Source organism: Hippoglossus stenolepis, chromosome 4 (assembly GCF_022539355.2).
Source record: "Hippoglossus stenolepis isolate QCI-W04-F060 chromosome 4, HSTE1.2, whole genome shotgun sequence".
NCBI classification, from domain to species: Eukaryota; Metazoa; Chordata; class Actinopteri; order Pleuronectiformes; family Pleuronectidae; genus Hippoglossus; species Hippoglossus stenolepis.
Window position 1 is genome coordinate 24,504,726 of NC_061486.1, and position 18,058 is coordinate 24,522,783.

General features: G+C 42.2%; 1 protein-coding gene across 1 annotated transcript; it reads right to left on the reverse strand.

The window, feature by feature from the left end:
• Window positions 1–602: 602 nt before the first annotated feature.
• LOC118106219 (myelin protein zero-like protein 2) lies at window positions 603–17,726 on the reverse strand. Its single transcript, XM_035154607.2, has 5 exons — window positions 17,434–17,726; window positions 4,960–5,129; window positions 4,326–4,536; window positions 3,719–3,890; window positions 603–2,308 (listed from the first exon to the last, which is right to left on the reverse strand). The coding sequence occupies exons 1-5, from the start codon at window positions 17,486–17,488 to the stop codon at window positions 2,149–2,151; spliced, it is 768 nt and encodes a 255-aa protein (XP_035010498.1). The 5' UTR covers window positions 17,489–17,726; the 3' UTR covers window positions 603–2,148.
• Window positions 17,727–18,058: the final 332 nt, after the last annotated feature.

Sequence of the window (18,058 nt, forward strand, 5' to 3'; positions counted from 1 at the left end):
GTTTAACCAGTTCAACATTATTGCACATGTAATTATTTAACTTTGGATAAACACACATCTCGCCTACCCTGTCCCTCTTTTTAGTGTTAGTCGTCCATGCTCTGACCCCATCTTAACACACACACACACACACACTCTGTCACTCAGTAACTAAAGCTGGACCCAGAGGGACAGACTTTGATCACACACACACACACACACTCACTCACTCACTCACTCATTCACTCACTCACACAAAGGTGAGGAGCAACATATTCATGGGCATGAACGATATCATCCAACAAACAAGAAAAATCTGACTCACACAGGCAGCATAGCTAACGTAATACGTATTGAACCTGCAACAAATTAAACAAACATTTCCCGCTGTAACAGGTAAACAAGCAAAGCTCTGCAGACAGACACACCATAAGCACACAACTGGAGGTAGTACATTAAAAATAATGATGCATAATAAATGCTGGATAATGAGATTCCTCTCTTACATAATAGATGAGTTCTGTCAAATCACGTCAAGTTGTGTGTGATTGTTTGCTTGTTTGCAAACTGGTGTGTGTGCACAGATCAACTTTGTGTAGTGACATTTATTTGATTAAAAAAAAGAGGATTTAAAGGCATTTTTATTAGAAAACCTTGTTTTTATAAAATCTCTAAAACAAACAGTGTCATAAAAAAAACAGTACAAAATACTTCTGGTATTATCTATAAAAATAGGAAGAAGAGAAAAATCTACAAACATATTGCTCAGTATAAGGTCACAAGTACAAAATTCTGTCACAAAAAGAAGACAGTTACAATCATTTGTTAGTAGACGTGATGCATTCACAGATGCACGGTGAGGAAAAAGGCTCTCAAGGACGTTTTGCAATCAAAGGGTTTTCAGATCTGACTGTGCACTCCCAAACGCAACTCAACACGACACAACATATTTGCGTACATGCGTTTTTGTCACGCACCGATCAGGCATTTGGGCCTCCAGGCTAAATATATGAAACATTATATGAATGCTTTTTTAGTCCAAGTCATCTGATGGGAAGTTTTGTAAGGCCCTTTGCCTGCGGAGGACAACGCTGATTTTAAAAACTCCTTTGCCTTGTCTTAGTCTATTACTGGGGAATTCCATTATTTTTCAACCTGGATCATAAATGTGTGTAAAAAAAATTGCACTTACAAAAACGTTTGGAATCCTTCCAGTAGATCGACTCCAGTAATCTTATGGGGCAACTGCGACAGTCCACGAAATGTCCAATAAAAGTGCTTTTTTCATCAATAAATGGGGGCAACAAACAGAGGAGGGACAATTAGCTGCTGCACGGTTCACAGTGACTTCTCTTTCTTTGTGTAATGTTGCCAGACTCTTCCCAGAATAACAATCTGAGCATTTCATTATTGAACAATGCACTTTGAGTGGACATTTCATGAACTGCCGCAGTTGCCCCTTAAGATTGCATTGTAGCCACTGCTAGTGGGCCGCCCAATAATTTAGTGGACAAATACACATTTTTATGCTAGGTGTCTAATTTACACACTCACACTTATAAATGTGCCCCAAACATTATAGACGCCCATTTAAATATAAAGGGCTGTAACAGCAGCCAACACTGTCCTCAGGCTACAGTACTTCCATGCCAGGAATTTTGGGTGAAATCCATTGCCTGTTGCAACTGATTTCTATATTGACTTCTGACACTTAACAAGGTCACCGTCTAGAAGAACAAACAGTTATTGAACACAGATGGACTCCTTTCTCCTTCATGACAGTGGCCGCACCAGCTTCAGGATCATAACGCCTCTCACTTCATAAACCCTGCTGGTTTTATCCAGCATGTTTTCCCCCACATAAATATTTTTGGACTCTCTCTATAGCAGAGTTGCCGTAGTTTTGATCTTGCTCCAAAAGCCTTGATCATTATCAAAACCATCCCTCCAATTTCTTTGTTTGGAAACTTTTAAACAGAACCTTCTTTCCATTTTCCTCCAAATCAGAAACAAAGTGCTTGTCTCTGACACTGCAGCAGCAGCACTCTCTTCATTTGGCCTCAACTCAGCAGAACCCTGGAATTAAATCCAAGGGTGCCATCTGGGCTTCCCTCCAGCGAGCTTACTGGCTATCTTCACATCAGTGTTGCTGTCTGTGTCGCCACTTCCTCAGTCGGAGTCATCGCCACCGTCGTCGTCGTCTGAGCTCGGGCCCTCCTCCTCTGAGGAGCTTGGGTCTTTGGTGCTGGCCTCTGAGATCATGCCATCTGAGCTGTCAATCTCTAAGGACGTCTCTGACATGTAAAGGTGTATGGACCTCGATGGGTGGCTGGGACACACGCACAGATGGGACAGGGAGATATCCACCAAGGAGAGGTAAGAGCAACATAGCACACAACCACACACACACAGCGATGTGCATTCATGCTTGACATATTTGTGAATTATTTATGTACATGCATGAGCATAAGTCCCACACAAAGGGAGAGGACAAAGACAAGCAGACAGCTACACACACACCAGCAGGGACAAAGGGTTAGAATCACTCAAGGTTAAGTCCCATGTTGAGAGCAAAGTCCGGCTTAAAATATCTGTTTAACCATCTTCATCTGATTTGGGTAAAATTATTTCCTTCCTTTGCAAAGATTTTCAGTCACAGATTCGGTTTGGAGTCTGAATAAATAAGATCATAACAAGATCACAGTAAAGTTGTCAACTTTTCCTTGAGAGGCTTGGCTTTTGAAGTCCGGAGCGAACATTACCGCAGCAAGGTAAACAGTATAGCACCCATTACAGAGAGATCTGAAAACCCAATAGAAGCAAAGAAGTCCTGCATGTCCAGAAAAAAGCAGTTATGACAAAATAGCTCATTGTTTGAAACAGACACAAGGCCTTCATATATGGTAAGAAAATGCAACCTCAATGAAATGTAAATATTATAGAATAAAATGTAGAATTATTATTGCATTTAATTATGTGCTAGTTTTTTTTCATAAAAGTATGAAATGTCTGTTTCAAACAAATGATCATCATCAGGTCTTGATTGCTTTCTTCTGCAGCAGCCACAAAAAACACTCTTATAACACCACAGAAAATACGGCGATACAACTTAAGCAGTGAAACAAAATGGAAATGTACAACAGCTGACATTTATGACCACCAAAACTAAAGTTGATCGTTGTTTCCCGTCATGTGGTAACTGAAATTAAATGTTCAGTTGCCACATGATACTACGAAGTTATGAACCTGCTCATTTATTGTGTCACAGTTTCTATTGTTTTGTTGAAATAATGTGTCATACACAGGACTTGCACTGCATTGGTATGTAGGAGGGGGTCAAATTAAATATTAGGGAAGTAAATTGCAATTGCTGTTCTACATCTACATCATCAAAACATTACGTCTAAACAGGAAATGTGTTTGGAAGCCCATTTAGCTGAACGAGAAAAGACATATAGACATACAGACATACTACAGCTTTCCACACAAGGACACATTTTCATTTTATTTCTGCTTTAATGACAGCTGCCCATCGATTGGTCCAGGTTGGGAGCTGTGGCCAGAATCACGGTGGGAGAGGAGGGAGGAAGTGAAGTGTCCAGTTTAGAAATAGAGCCCCATGCCCCAAGAAAGAGCGCCACCTACCCCGAAATGCCCTGAGTCAGACGGCGAGAGAGAAAGAGAGAGAGAGTGTGTGGCTCCCCCTGTTTCTCTCTCTCTGTCTTTCTCTTGGTCTTACCACACAGTGGGATCTTTTCTCTCTTTGCGGGGAGCTTCCTCGCTCCCCTCCGGCTGCCTCTGTCTCCGTTTCTTGCACCTCCTGCAGTACAGGATGAGGACGATGAGGAGGACCACTGCAGTGATGCCGCCCGCGATGGCCAAAGCCAGATGGAGAAGTTGGGAGAAAGAGGCTGTAGGTGAGAAGGAAAGAAAGGAATCCAGACTGAGATATGTTGCTACTGCTCATTGTGTATTTATACATGATTGTCTGTGATACATTCTCGAAAAATAAATTTTAACCCATGCTATAGGGATGGTTATGCCAGTTGGTCAGTCACTTTGGTCCAGAGTGAAATATTGTATGGACCACTGTTTATACACACATTCATGGCCCTCAGAGGATAAATCCACATGACCCCGGTGCTACCCTGACATTTCCTCTCTCCTCTAGCACCAGCATGAAGTTCATATTTTTGATGGTTGAGTTAAAAGTCAACAAATGCTGGCGACATTGCCATTAAATTTGGCACATGTACTGGAATGACCAGAGTCCTTGGCTGTAATAAAACAAGACAATATTCATATTGTACATAAATACATTTCTGTCTGAGACTAAATCTGCCAACCTGTGGAGACGACACGCAGATGAATCTCTCCAACTGATCCGTGGACATCCGGCGGATTCTTGACCTGGCAGATGTAAGTGCCGTTGTAGGTGAACTTGACCTCTCGAATTATGATGGAGGCGTCTTGGCCCATGATGTCACCGGCCCACATGACGTGCTTCCTGAAAATGCCCTCTACAGGAGGATAGGGTCGTTGCTGGTAGTGGAACACCTACAGGTGGAATTTGGAGAGCAGATTTGCTTTTAGCAACAAAAAGACAGCAAGTCACAGCAAACAAAGACTAGAGCTGCTGGGGAAGGAGGATATTTTATTCTTAGAGAGAACGACAAGACAAGAAATAAACCCAGACCTCATTATGCGCACACACACTCACTCACACACATACGTACACAAACACAGGCTGTCTTGGATGCTCCGTAGGGAGCCCGATGACTCACCAACTCCTCTCTCAGTTGGTTGAGGGGGTGGATCCGCCCTGACACAATGCGGGTGGTTTGAGGTTTGATCGCTCTTTCTTCCAAACACACACACACACACACACACACACACACACACACACACACACACACACACACACACACACACACACACACACACACACACACACACACACACACACACTCACACACTCACCGATTCCTCTCTGCCTTTTTTGAGGGGTCTAAAGCTCCACGAGATGACAATTGTGTTGGCATTAATAGGAGAGGAACTCTGAAATGTGCACTTGAGACGAGCGTCCGTCCCGTTGACTGCCTCCATTTCCCCATATGTGTATATACGCATCCCGCTGACCTGCAGCACGCCTGCAAAATACAAACATATAGCACAGCAGCAAAGGTTACTTTCAAGGAAGAATGCCCTGTATCCAGTAGCAAAATCAATACATGCATACATACATAGCTTACATGAAAGCGTTTGAAAAGAAACACAAATAAATGTACAAAAATACAGAGCAAAAGATGAAGTTTGAGTTCACCCTCATCAGTATTTCCCTGCCTTGTGAGTGCATGCAGTGCACCAATTGACCTTACCTCTGCCTACGCAGAGCTGCTGCAAGAAAAATCACTAACTCTTGAGTTGTCGCAGTAACTGTGTTAGATACATAACACACTGAAGCCCTACAGACTGGTCCTAAGGCTGAAAGTATACAAGATTAGATCTGCCAGCAGTAAGTGAACTTCCTGAATAAAAATCTGCTTCATTACATCTTGAAAGTCCAAACTGATTTCAGGTCAGTAGGCTGATTCTGTGACACTTAATGAATAATAGCCACTTTAGCCATACTACTGCAGCAGGGAGGCGAGGCTGAAATTGAAAGTCTGCTGTATATTATATGGATATGGACTATATCAATCTTTACACTATGTGATAGACCTATTAGATGGAGAATGAATGGACTGGAAGAGCGGACAGAGATATTGGCAACAATTTGGCTCTTCCACATAATGATGGATGGAGCTCCCCAGAGTGGAGTGAGCGCCAACACACATGTACAGTGCACCGCACAGAAACACACACACACGCGCACACACACACGCACACACATGCATGCCCCCTCCCAAGCAGAGACCTGCTTCAAGCTGACTTTCTGCCTGGCAGCCGGTCAAAATCACGTCAGAAACCAGCCGATCATGTCTCCCTATTGTGTTGTTGAGTCTCTTTATTAAGTCACATTCAACTTTATTCTGAAGCAGCCCGGTGAGGATGTATGTATGAGACTCTGTGGATGTCTGTGTGCCTGCTGTCCAGTTCAGATCCGCCTGAACTATTTATAGGGGGAGCTCCATATGCCACAATATTATCAGGAGCCATGTCTAGCCTTGTTAAGTCAATGCACTGGCACACAGCAGAGCGTCCATCTGCAGAGCTCGCAGCCAGTGTGCTTCAGCGGAGCCAAAACTTGTCCTGTCGTCGTCAGCACACTGCATAGGAGGAATCTGCAGAACAAGTTGAACACTGACTAGGGTTGTCGCCTCATATACACGTTTCATCCCCGGGCTCCAGTTTTATTGATGCGGTCAGGCTGCATCAGTTTTATAAGATAGATAAGGGTTGTACAATACATACAACAATTGCTTTCCAAAATGGATATGAATCGAATCTTAAAGGACTTCAGCCCTGAAAAGATGAATAAGAATCCAGTCCGCAATTTATAATGTAGGCAAAGTAAACTAAGGTGGGCCTTCCCAATGCTAATTGGCAACATACCCAAAGGCTCCAGACATATAAATAACAAGTCATGAAAGAGGGCAAATTGAGCCATATCACTTCCCCTGCATTATAATCAGCATTAAGTCTGGAGGAACTGGGATAATGTCAGCGGGGTTTTGGCTCCTCTGGCAACGTGTTTTGTTCCTTATCAGACTGGAAAGAGTTTCCTGTGGGCCCGGGATGAGAGAGTGGGGCGACCAGGCGGCCCCCGCACAGCATTAAACAGACAGGCTTCTCTCATCGCCAGGTCCTGACAGGGCTCCAGCAGCTATAAGTGTTTTAAATGAGCCTGATGAAACCTGGGAGGGGTGTGATGGAGTGACTGATACAGACAGAGTGAGCACAACAACCAAAGTCCTTCTTAGCAAATCGTCTTGTTTCAAAATTAAAAAATATTTTTTCTCTAATGGGAAAAAAGGTTTTGGTGCAGTAACACTGATTTATATTTGCTTATTTTGGGATTGTTCCTCATTAGTATCTTAAAGATAAGAATCCAATTTGGATCAATAATTTCCTGCATGAATCAAGAAAGATGTTGAAACGGTTTGGTTTGCATAGTAGACAATGCAACACGTCTTATTCCGCTGACATCGATGCCTTCTTCTTATTCAAAGAAGAATAAGACATTAACTATTGTTGGTTTTCTGTTTTTTGCATGGCAATGTTTGTCTGGTCTGTTCATCACTTCATCACTTCATCATTTACTTTTTCTTACTTGTTTGATATGAGCATCATTATCACAAAATGCCTATGTCATCATTTAATTATTAAGACATGAAATGTGATGAGAATCTCTTCTTTGCTGCTTGATCTTCAAAGTGCTTGATTTTTCGTTTTTAACTTGTGAAGCACCTTGTAACTGTGTTTTGAAAGGTGTTATAGAAATAAAGTGTATTATTTTTCTAATTATTATTATTATTATTATTATTATTATTATTATTATTATTATTATGTATGCTATCTTCTGTAAAAGGGGGGGAAATAGCCGATGTTAGCATTCTAACAGGCTAAATTAATACAGGAAACATTGTACCTGCAGAACATCAACACGTTAACATTGTTGTTGTTGGCATGTTAGCATGGTGACATCTGCATTCCACCCCAAAGCATTGTAGGGGAGTAGCTTCATGGAGTCGCTCGCTAGCTGAAGACTGAACGCAACCAATCTATTTTACATCCTTATGTCAGAGTATAGTGCACGTGGTTATGGTAGTAACGTAGCATGACGCTGAACCTCCTCTACCACATTATTTTAAAGCTCACGCTGAAAAGATTCATTACGCTGCGTAAATCAGGAAAGAAAACAGGTCCTTAAGGCCGAGGCACCTCAATTATAATGAACCATTCAGTTTACAGAACATCAATTAAAACAAGCGTCGCTAATCTCCTTTAAACAACAACAAAAATCCCTGCTTTCAACCCTGCGTTCTCTTCTCACACAAGCTCAGCTGATGAAGAATTAAGGTTAATTGGGCCTTTTTGAAGGAAGAGAGCATATTAGTGGAATGACAGAACATTGAGGCCTGTGTACAGTGCCTCAATTACTACAATCATCTGTCCCTGGGGCAAAAAGTACACGATCGCTATTAAATCAGTCATTAGCAGGCACTAATTGGAAAAGAGGGATTGTGTGCCATTACATGAGTGAGGACATTTAAGCGCTGATTTTTTTGCACATTTAGAGAAAGAGAGGAGAGAGATAAATAAGCACAAACGAGAGAACGAGCTTAAGTGGTGAGCAAGAGCAGGGTGATTGAGTTGATGAGTGAGTACGAGGTGTATGGCTGAAGCTGGAGTGAAAACAAAATGATTGAAATGCTTTTTTCTCCATAAGTGCAGTCACGTAATGAGGGGATAATGCCAATTTGTTGTTTGCTTGTTTGTCTGTCCATTCTTCCAGTCCAGCCCGTCTCTCCGTCCAGTCTGAGTCGCTGACTTGTTTATGTCTGGACATCCTGCCAGTGCTGACCACACCCAGCACACAGAGACACAGAGAGGGAGCTTTCATGGCTTATTAAGATGGAGTTATTTACCCAAGAGGAGGGCAGGGCTGGCGTGCGGAAAATGCATGAATTTGTCCAAATGATGTCCCTATTATTGCAGACACTGACTGACAAAAGAAAAAAAAAGATTTTGTCATAATGTTTGTCCTTATTAAAGGTATTAAATACTGTGAAATGTGATCAATTACACTCTATTCTGGTAATTCATAAAGATATAATTAAATCATATCTTATTTCATATTTTTTTCCCATTGTGCTGACACTTTGATGCCTGGTTACCTGAACTTAAAGGTTCAGTGTGTAGAATTTTGTGACATCTAGTGGTGAAGTTGCATGTTGCAGTTGAATACCCCTAATCTCACCCTCCCCTTCCAAACATGAAAGAGAACCTGTGGTAGCATTCAGTTGTCATAAAAACTAAAAAGGTGTTTAGTTTGTCCAGTTTGGACGACTTTAAAAAACATGGCGGCACAGTTTAAATGAAACACACTAGTGAAAACATCAGAAGGATAATTTTATATTAAATTTCTGCCAATAGATCCTTTTCACGTTAATGTTAAATACTGAACCTTTAAAACAAATATTTTGCCAATTAGGGATTTTCCCTCATGGAATCACGTAAGCATCTCTTGTGTACAGTATTTGTGTGTTTGTCAATATTTGTATCAATGTAAACTCCAGATGGAGGAGGCAGTAAACTATTACATTCCATTGTGTGTGTATCTGTGTGTGTTTGTGTTAGTGTGGTTTTGCTCATGTTGTGGGGACCTAAATCTCATCTCACATCATAGGGACAAAACTGCAGGTCCCCATAATGTGATGATTACATTTTTAGGTAAGTGATTAAGTCAAATCAATGTAGGTCAAAGTAATATCATGGCGACATGACTTCAGAGGATATTACGTGTGTGTGTCTGCGTGCATGTGTGTTGGCTTGGCATCTTTCTGGGGGATCCATATGGACAAAAGAGTGCACACACACAAACACACACTCCATTATACTGTATGTAGCCTACCAGTGTTGGCATTAGTCCATGATATGTATTTGTTGCTATGTCAAGTATGTCACTGTAAAATAAACTTGCTGAACCTTTAAAGCACTTTATTCTACCTGTCAACACGACTTGGTACAAACTGCACAGGTCCACTTTCATTTCTGAAGCCAAAGAGGGCAAATACTTTAATCTGCAGTAGAATAATCAAAGCAAGCCCAGGAGAGTGTGATTAGGTCTGCTTGGCTTGGCAGTCGTCCCAAGAGTGTCTAAAAGCCTTCCAAGGCGGTAGGAAAAATATCAAGTTGTGGTTGACCTGCCCATATAATATATCACCCAATGTCACAGAGTGACGGCAGCATAAAGCACAAAACAATACCCATATGATTTACTGTGTCTTTAGTGTAAAATATGTAGCTGCGCATACATACAGTACATGCTGCCTGTTATTCTGCTATAGGTAAAAAATGATATCCTGGGTTTGGCACTAGTCAGAATTGATTACCCACATTTTCAATAAGATCAACAAACTAGAACGGCACTCAGAGAGCGTTTACTCCCACCAACGCCCAACAGTCCCTTTATGAAACCACAGTTAAATTCAATAGATTCAGATTTTTATTTGTATCTGCAGCAAATTGCACACACTCATAAATATCAGTCCCCAAAAATTATTGATTTGTTTTCAAGATCCATAAACCATTTGCTGAGAAATCAAGGATGATGAAAAACACCCTATCTCTCATGTTGAAGAAAGTGGGAAAAAAATTTAATAATCTGAATCGGAACCAAAATATAATGAGTTCTTCCTCGACCAATACCACATCGTTTCACCAAGTTTCATGGTAATCCTTCAAGTAATTTTTGCGCAATTCTGCTAACTAAAGGAAAAAGCAATCGAACGCAGATGAAAACATAACCTCCTTGGCAGAGGTAATAAACTAGCTCCTCTTTTAGATACAAATCTGAATGAACATGTTTTGCATTACATTCACTCAAATTCACTACAAATTTCCTGTCTGCATCCAGGCGTAAAGTCACTCAAGTGTATTTATTGTATGTCACGACTGAACAACAAAATATTCACTTATTTCTTCCGCCAAGTAAAAATGTTCCACTTCAGTCACACATTCTGCCAACGGACACACAAACAAGCAGAACTGTCTCTTTAGATGTATTTATTCTTCTAGTAACTGTAACCAAGGGTGGCATTTCCAAAGCTTTCGCATTTTAGGCTGTTCTGCGTGTTTCACACTGCAGAGAGGCATGTTCGGTATATTGAACTCTTTTCATAACTGCTCAGCAAACACTCTCAGGTATTCTAAATATTTCTTCTGGGAATATCTTAAAAACAGTCTGAAGAGTGAACAAATACGTCCGCCTCATTGCTCAATCGAGATCTCTGTCAATGTTTTTTGGATCACCTGTTTTAGCTTGAGGGTTTGTGGATGCAGTTACTCATAAATATGGTAAATATACAGGGAATCAGAGAGAATGGAGCTACTTTCAGTAGTAAATAAGTGTATGATAATATCGACGATCAGGTACAACATTAAGATATCGAAGGCCTGGTTCACACTAGAGAATTTTTAACTCTTAAACCATTTTAAAAACCTGGGAGACCAAAGCCATAATGACAGATTGAACCAGTTTTTAATATTATAGTCGTCAGAACGCACACACTAGACGATTTGGCCGTAAGAACACGCACTTTCCGGTTTTAGGCAACGATTTCAGAAAGGCAATTCCAGGGACTTGGGTCTCATAGAACGTAATGTTATCAAACGTGACTTCAGAAGAAAAACAAAGATGGAAGAGGATCGACGACCAGTTGGAAATTTTTGGCGCAATAATACAAGAACACAACATTTGGTGACGCTTCCTGGTCAGCTCGCACTCATTGGCTATGCGGGTTTATGCTCAGTATTCCGTCTGAGCCAATTTTCGTAAATATCAAACATATTATGACACAATCTGGAGCATAAAGTTATTTTGTAATCCCCTCACACTTCAAGATTAATTTGGGGAAATAAACGGCTCCAACTGGCCTTGAAGCGGGACAGCCCGCCCCAGCCGGCGAATCGGGTCGGATCATCCTATAGTGTGCACCAGCCCTAAGGATACACATTTATAAATCACAGTTTTTTCCTGACTTTAAGGCCTCCAGGATTTAAAGAGAAGGGAGAACTCAAGTATAGCTGGCCTAACTCTCAGAATCAGGAAATTGGTTTCATTACATTGTTTCCTCGATGGTCTGTGTTTGTACTTCTCCTCTTTTCATTATGGCTCACGAACAAAGGGACCACCAGGCGGAAGCCTGATTTTGTGTAGCGCCGGTTTTGGAGGAAACACTTAGGACAGGACCAAACACACAGAGCTCAGAGGATCACAAAGAGCCTCTTCTCTTCTTTGTGAGAATTTTCACAAGCTCAGGTTAGTTTTCCTCTCCTTTTTTTTTTTTTTTTAAACAATGCAGATCTTTCATGTTGGGCTGGACTCAGGGCTGGGAATAGTAGGTTCAGGTAACACTATGTTCTCAGAGGGAGAGTTGAGTGGTTGGATGAGAGGGAGCCCCTGATATGAACACAACTGTTTTTGTATTTATAGTTGTATATTTTCTTTGTGCAGGCTTCTGTTCCTTCCACTTGCAACGACCATACAGTTGTGCCAAAACAAGCAAATGCACTATACGGCTGAATGTACAGTATGTGCTTATTTTGTGTACTTTTGTTCTGGGGCTGATTTTCATCATCTGCGCCCCTTTGTTCCAGTAAAGGGAAATGTCAATTACATTTTAGACAATTTTGTGCATGTTACTTTGCAGCTTAAAGGGATAGTTCACCCAGAAATAAAATTCACTCATTATCTACTCACCCCTATGCCGATGGATGTAAATGACCTCGTTTCAGGTTGAATTTGAATGTCGGGGCTTCCGGACACTTGGATGACACCACAGGAGCAGTATGGAGGCATGTTATGGTTTTTCTGTTGTTTTATTACATCTGAAGAAGGACTCACCGTTGACTTCAATTGTATTGGATTCTGCTCTTACAAAGTTTACCCCTGAGACTCCAGAAGTAGAAGGCCCTTCTCTGGTTCAACATGATGGTATAATCCTTTGCACAATGGGTTATGTTGATTACCTCCACACAGGAGGTTTTGTTTTCACCCCTTGTCCGTTCGTTTGTAAGTAAGATGACACAAAAACAACAGAATGGATTTCCATGAATCTTGGTTCCATGAATCTCAGCTCAGAAAAATTTAGCTTTTTTTTTTATTTTTATTTTTTGAATGAATTATTGCATTCAAGTGAATGCAATACGCTTCCGTACTTTGTTAATGTGGAGGACATTTTTTAAAATTTCTTTCTATTAAAATGCAACATTTGCTATTTTGACACTGCATTGACTATTTGCTACTACAACCCTATAGATGTACCCTATACCAAACTGCAGAAAACTACAAAGGTGTGTGTGAAAACACTCTAAAGGTCAGTCCAAACAAAGACCAAGCATCACTCTCTTTCTTTGGAACTCTTTCTTCCTCTCCTTCTTTTCCCCCTCCCCCTGCTTCCTCCAAGACAATTGTAATTCATCAGGCAGCAGCGTCCAGAGGAAACATGCAGTGGGTGAGTGAGGATAAGAGTTTAATCCATCAAACCTCTTCCACTCCCGCCTCGCAGCTGACTCAACAACTTCTCCCCAGGATTACAAACTATTGGGTGGGGGATTGATCCAGTGTGTATATGTTTCGATCAACGTCGCTGTAAGCCCACGGGCTTCTGGTGGATGTACAATCCGACCCTCGAAAGACAGTCTGATGCTGGACTGGCCGTATATGTTGATTGTTCTACAGTGGTATGAGTGAGGCCCACTGTGACCTCCACCTCTGCTCATGTGCAGATGAATAGGTCAGCAAATGTACACAGATCAGAAGGAGGTACTGACCTCTGCTCTTTGTTCTCCACTTTAAGGCGAACGCCACCAATTTTTACAAATAAGGTTCAGTTTAGTTGACTCTATACTCAGCCTATGAAAACATTTGAATGTTTACTGTGGATCTGAAGGGAGTGTTTAAAGCAAGAGTGGACCAGAAATAGCAAAGGAAAAGAAGAGAAGTATTCCTCCCTCATGTAGCCACTGTGAATATTATATTTAACCAAGAATGGGAAACTGGCTGGACACTGGACTGCTGTGCTATTTTTACAAGTGTCCCAGTGCTATAACTTGAACTGGTACCAAACCCAGAAAACCAGCCTGGTATGTGTCAGTGATGTGGACTTCAATAGATATGAAATTAATCATAACCCTTTTCGACTCTGTTTTAAGGGCAGGTTTGTGTTTCAACAGCCAAAGAACTGGTTTTCATACAGAAAAACTGGTTTGATTCTGTCACCAACACTTTTCTAGTCTACAAGACAGAACCGTTTTTTACGTCATGGGCTGGGGGCAGAATAATCATGACCAACAAGACCAATAAGAGCAACCACAACATCGTGACCACCATTAAATAGCTTATGTAGTGTGTAGTCTGCGAAGATTGAATATTTTTATGGAGGCCAAAGCGGGGCAGCAGTGGTCCTTTCTGTGGAAGAGACATGAGAAGTGTCTCCTTCTCCTGTCGTCATCAGCTGAAGTGCAGGATAAACTAGAAGGAGCTTCATGAACAAAGTCTGAGTTCGAGCACATATATTAGTGAGAAGTGGCTGCAGCAGAATAAGAGAGGAGCACAAAACAGATGAACAAACTATAGAAAGGGGGTACAGGGACCACAAAAAGGACCTTGGGTAAAGCAGCAATATGAGATCAGAGACACATTCAGTGACGTAATGACGTGGCTCTAGAGGCTCTAGCAAACCGGTTCCTCAGAGCTTCGCAAGTTGAATCAACTTCGAACCAGCCTTAGCACCGGTCCAGCACTATAGCTCCAGTTTCTCCTTAGTTGAAAACAGGTATGAGAGCCGCAAGTCATTCAGAGCTCAAGTGTGATCAAACCGTTGAAGTTCGTCCTTCGTCCGCTCCACCCACTAACCCCTCCTCTGTCACTCCCTAGCTAACACCCTCAAAACCGGATTAAGAATTCACATTTGTCAGTCTGTCGTCTCTAAATCTGACAGCACAACTCTCCCAGCCTGGGAAATTCCATCATCATGGTTCCTCCGTATTTATCACACATTTTTAAGCTGATGGCCTCATTGTGAAATTCCTCTTGGCTCACTGTGGATCTGCTGATGCTCTTTAAAGGAGTTGATTCCTTCCACATGCCCTAAGCCTAGTGGTTTTGCTTTCACTGGAAGATCTACCAGTTTTTACCCTAACTAAATAGTTTTGAGAACGAGTGATGTAAGAATGTGACGACGCTGACAGAAACCCATGCTGCTGACGAACTTACATTTGTGCAGACGCAGATAAACACTGTGTACGGACACTATAACCTTAAATAACCCTTCAAACACAACTCTTTCCAATCAGTGAGAATACATTTCAAATCTCTGTTTTACATTTAAAGCGGAGCACAGTTCTATGACTTCAACTTTAGACAGGGAGTGCCTCACCTTCAAACGGCGACACAGATTCACCCTGAGCCCTTTTGTGTTAAGGATTGGTGTGTTCTTGCATGTGAGTACGTCATTGTCAACCGAACACACCCCAAGGCAATCACATCAGCCCGACACAAAGGCCAGACGTCTTCCAAGCTGTGTCAGTATGTAAAAAAACCACATCTGCACTGTGTTACACTGACCCATTATTGTGGGGAGATTAGAGGCGTTGTGGCGGAGAGATAACTCCATCATCCCGGGAAACAGACACAAGCTGCTTGTCTACTGTGAACCTGACAGAGTTGAACTTAATAATCAGCCTGCTTATGTACCTGGTATGCAGGTATGTGTGCAATCCAGGTATTACTCATGTTGTGGGGACCTTCCTTAGGCCAGTCCCTGTGACGTCAATCGTTAAATGTTAAGGTAAAGACTTGTTTCATGGTTAGTTTAAGGTTAAGGTCAGAGTTGGGGATAGGGTTATATTTAGGGGTTAGGCAAGTAAATATGGTTAAGGTTTGAGTAAGACTCCCATAAATCAATGTAAGTCCATGAAGTCATTAAGACACGATTGTGTGTGTGTGTGTGTGTGTGTGTGTGTGTGTGTGTGGGGGTGCTAAACCAGTAAGTCAGGACAGGTTTGCACACGTCTCTGTCTGTGAACATGTCAAGCTTTTGGTAAAAGGAGATGTTAGAGGAAGGCAAGAGGAATTAAAGTAAAGCACGGAAAAAACGTACTGTCAACAGCAGACGGTTTAAATACTTAAATCTCCTTTGGTGTGTAAACCATAGCATTTTTAGAGGTTCCTCATTAGCAAATATTTCACCCTGAATGCACTTTAACAGTTTAACATTTATCTTTGAGAGTGATTTTTAACACCTCAAAACATGCTGCGATTGCACAAGCAAGAGAGGAGAGGGATTACTCGGCTCTGTCTGGACTCCTCAGAGCAAGTCTACAAATGAATAATAACTTTGTATTTGATCAGTGCAATGGATGTCAACACAGGGCTGATGGGTAAACGTGATAATGTCATACGTCCGCGAGGGGACAAAAATGAGATGAGATAGAAAATGGGTGAGAATTACTTTTGGTAATTCAGTGTCATTGCAGTTGTGTACGTGATGAGTGTGTTGGCTTGTTTCTTCATGCTGTGCCATTTTACCAACACAAAAATTAAGCCACAGGTAATGAAAGTGACATAAACAGACAAATGAGAACTGAGATGCTGCAGAGCTGTAATCAGTTCCAACATGTCTTTCTTCAGCCACATGCTTTTATTTGATCAGCTATTCCTCTACATCCCCACAGTACATACAGTCGTACGAATGTAATCGCTCTGTGTGTGTCAGCCTGTGCCTGTGGTTTTGACTAATCTGCGAGCACATGCACACTGTCAACACAAGCAGCTTGCTACTGAGCTGAATCCTTACATGATGCTTTGGCAGTGGATGGACACATTCAATCAATATAATCCACTTAGCTGGGATGGACACAGATAACTTCAAGGTTAAACAACCTGGTGTCTGCGGAATGAATTGCCTCTGATGGCAAATCATGATCAACATTAGAGCATGCTCCATTAGTGCCATGAGAGCATCTATAACAAATAATGTGATCTATTAGTGTTTATTTGCCTGGTTGTTGTGTATCTGACAAGTTGTTATGATCCAGCCGACATATATCCTGGAGCCCCCTTTGCACGGGAAGCAGGTGGACTTATCTTCGTCCAGCGGGCCACTTAACAGCCTCTGTGCGCGTAAGCACGGATGCACATTAATAGGCAGGAAAAGGAGCGAGTTTGCATAAACAATGCGACCAGGAGTTGTTGCCGGCAAACGGCTTACTGTAAAGTCATTATGTGTCAGAAGTGGCCCCCGCGGTGGCTGCTTCAGCGGCCCACCCGGTGCCCCCGTGCCAAGTTCCCCACTTCCCAGTGACGCACGGCGGGCGCGCAGAGATGGAGGCTGTAGGTCTCCCTGCGGAGCTTTCACTAATCAGGGTTTCTCTTCTCCTCTGGATGGTGATTGTCGGGAGCGTGTCTGAAGGTTATCCGGTTGTGTCTTTAGGTAATTCTGGGGATGTGTAAACAGCTGGAGTACACGGCCAGTTTACATTGGTAGTATTGCCTAAATATATTTATCTTTGTTTGGTCATTATATTTATTTATAGGCTATTGTGTACCTTTAACAATGTTTTTGATGCATTGTATTAACCGTAGAATAGTTAAGTTGTAACATCCCAAACACACAAACTTAGATACATCACACAAAACATGTAATTCCAATAGTGTTGAGCACCAGCCCACATTAAAGCAGGGTCATCTTTTCACTCCACTCATACCAAACCACAGGGTCTCACCTGAAGCTGCGAGTCCGCACAGGACGGTGAAGAAATAGAGCCCTTTTACGCACATTGGATGGACGCTCCGACCACCAACACACCGGGAGTCAACTAAACCGCACAGAGACTCCTCCGCCACCGGTTCACAGAGACAGGGCACACGACCGACGACTCTCCAGATGCCTTTTCGAGGGGGATGAAAACGTGTGTTTACGCCGAGTCAACTCCACCACCTCGTTTCTCCAAAGACGCGTCCCAACTCGCCGCCGCCCTCATACACTACATTCGAGCACCCTCCCACTACAGTTTTCGGGCGGAGTAACAAAGTCACCCCCTCTCCTCGCTGCCTTTATCATTCTTTCTCTCTCACACACACACACACACACACACACACACACACACACACACACACACACACACACACACACACACACACACACACACACACACACGCACGCACATGTCAAACCCAAAGCCAGCAAATTCTTGATGGTCACCCAACCGGTTCTGCTGCTGCGTAAAATGCGTGGCTTCATGCCACAGCTGTTGCGCAAACACTTGTTCAGGTGTTGTACAGTGGAAACACCACATACAGTATAATCTAATTCTGTGAGTGTGAATGCTGACAACAGTCACACTATTG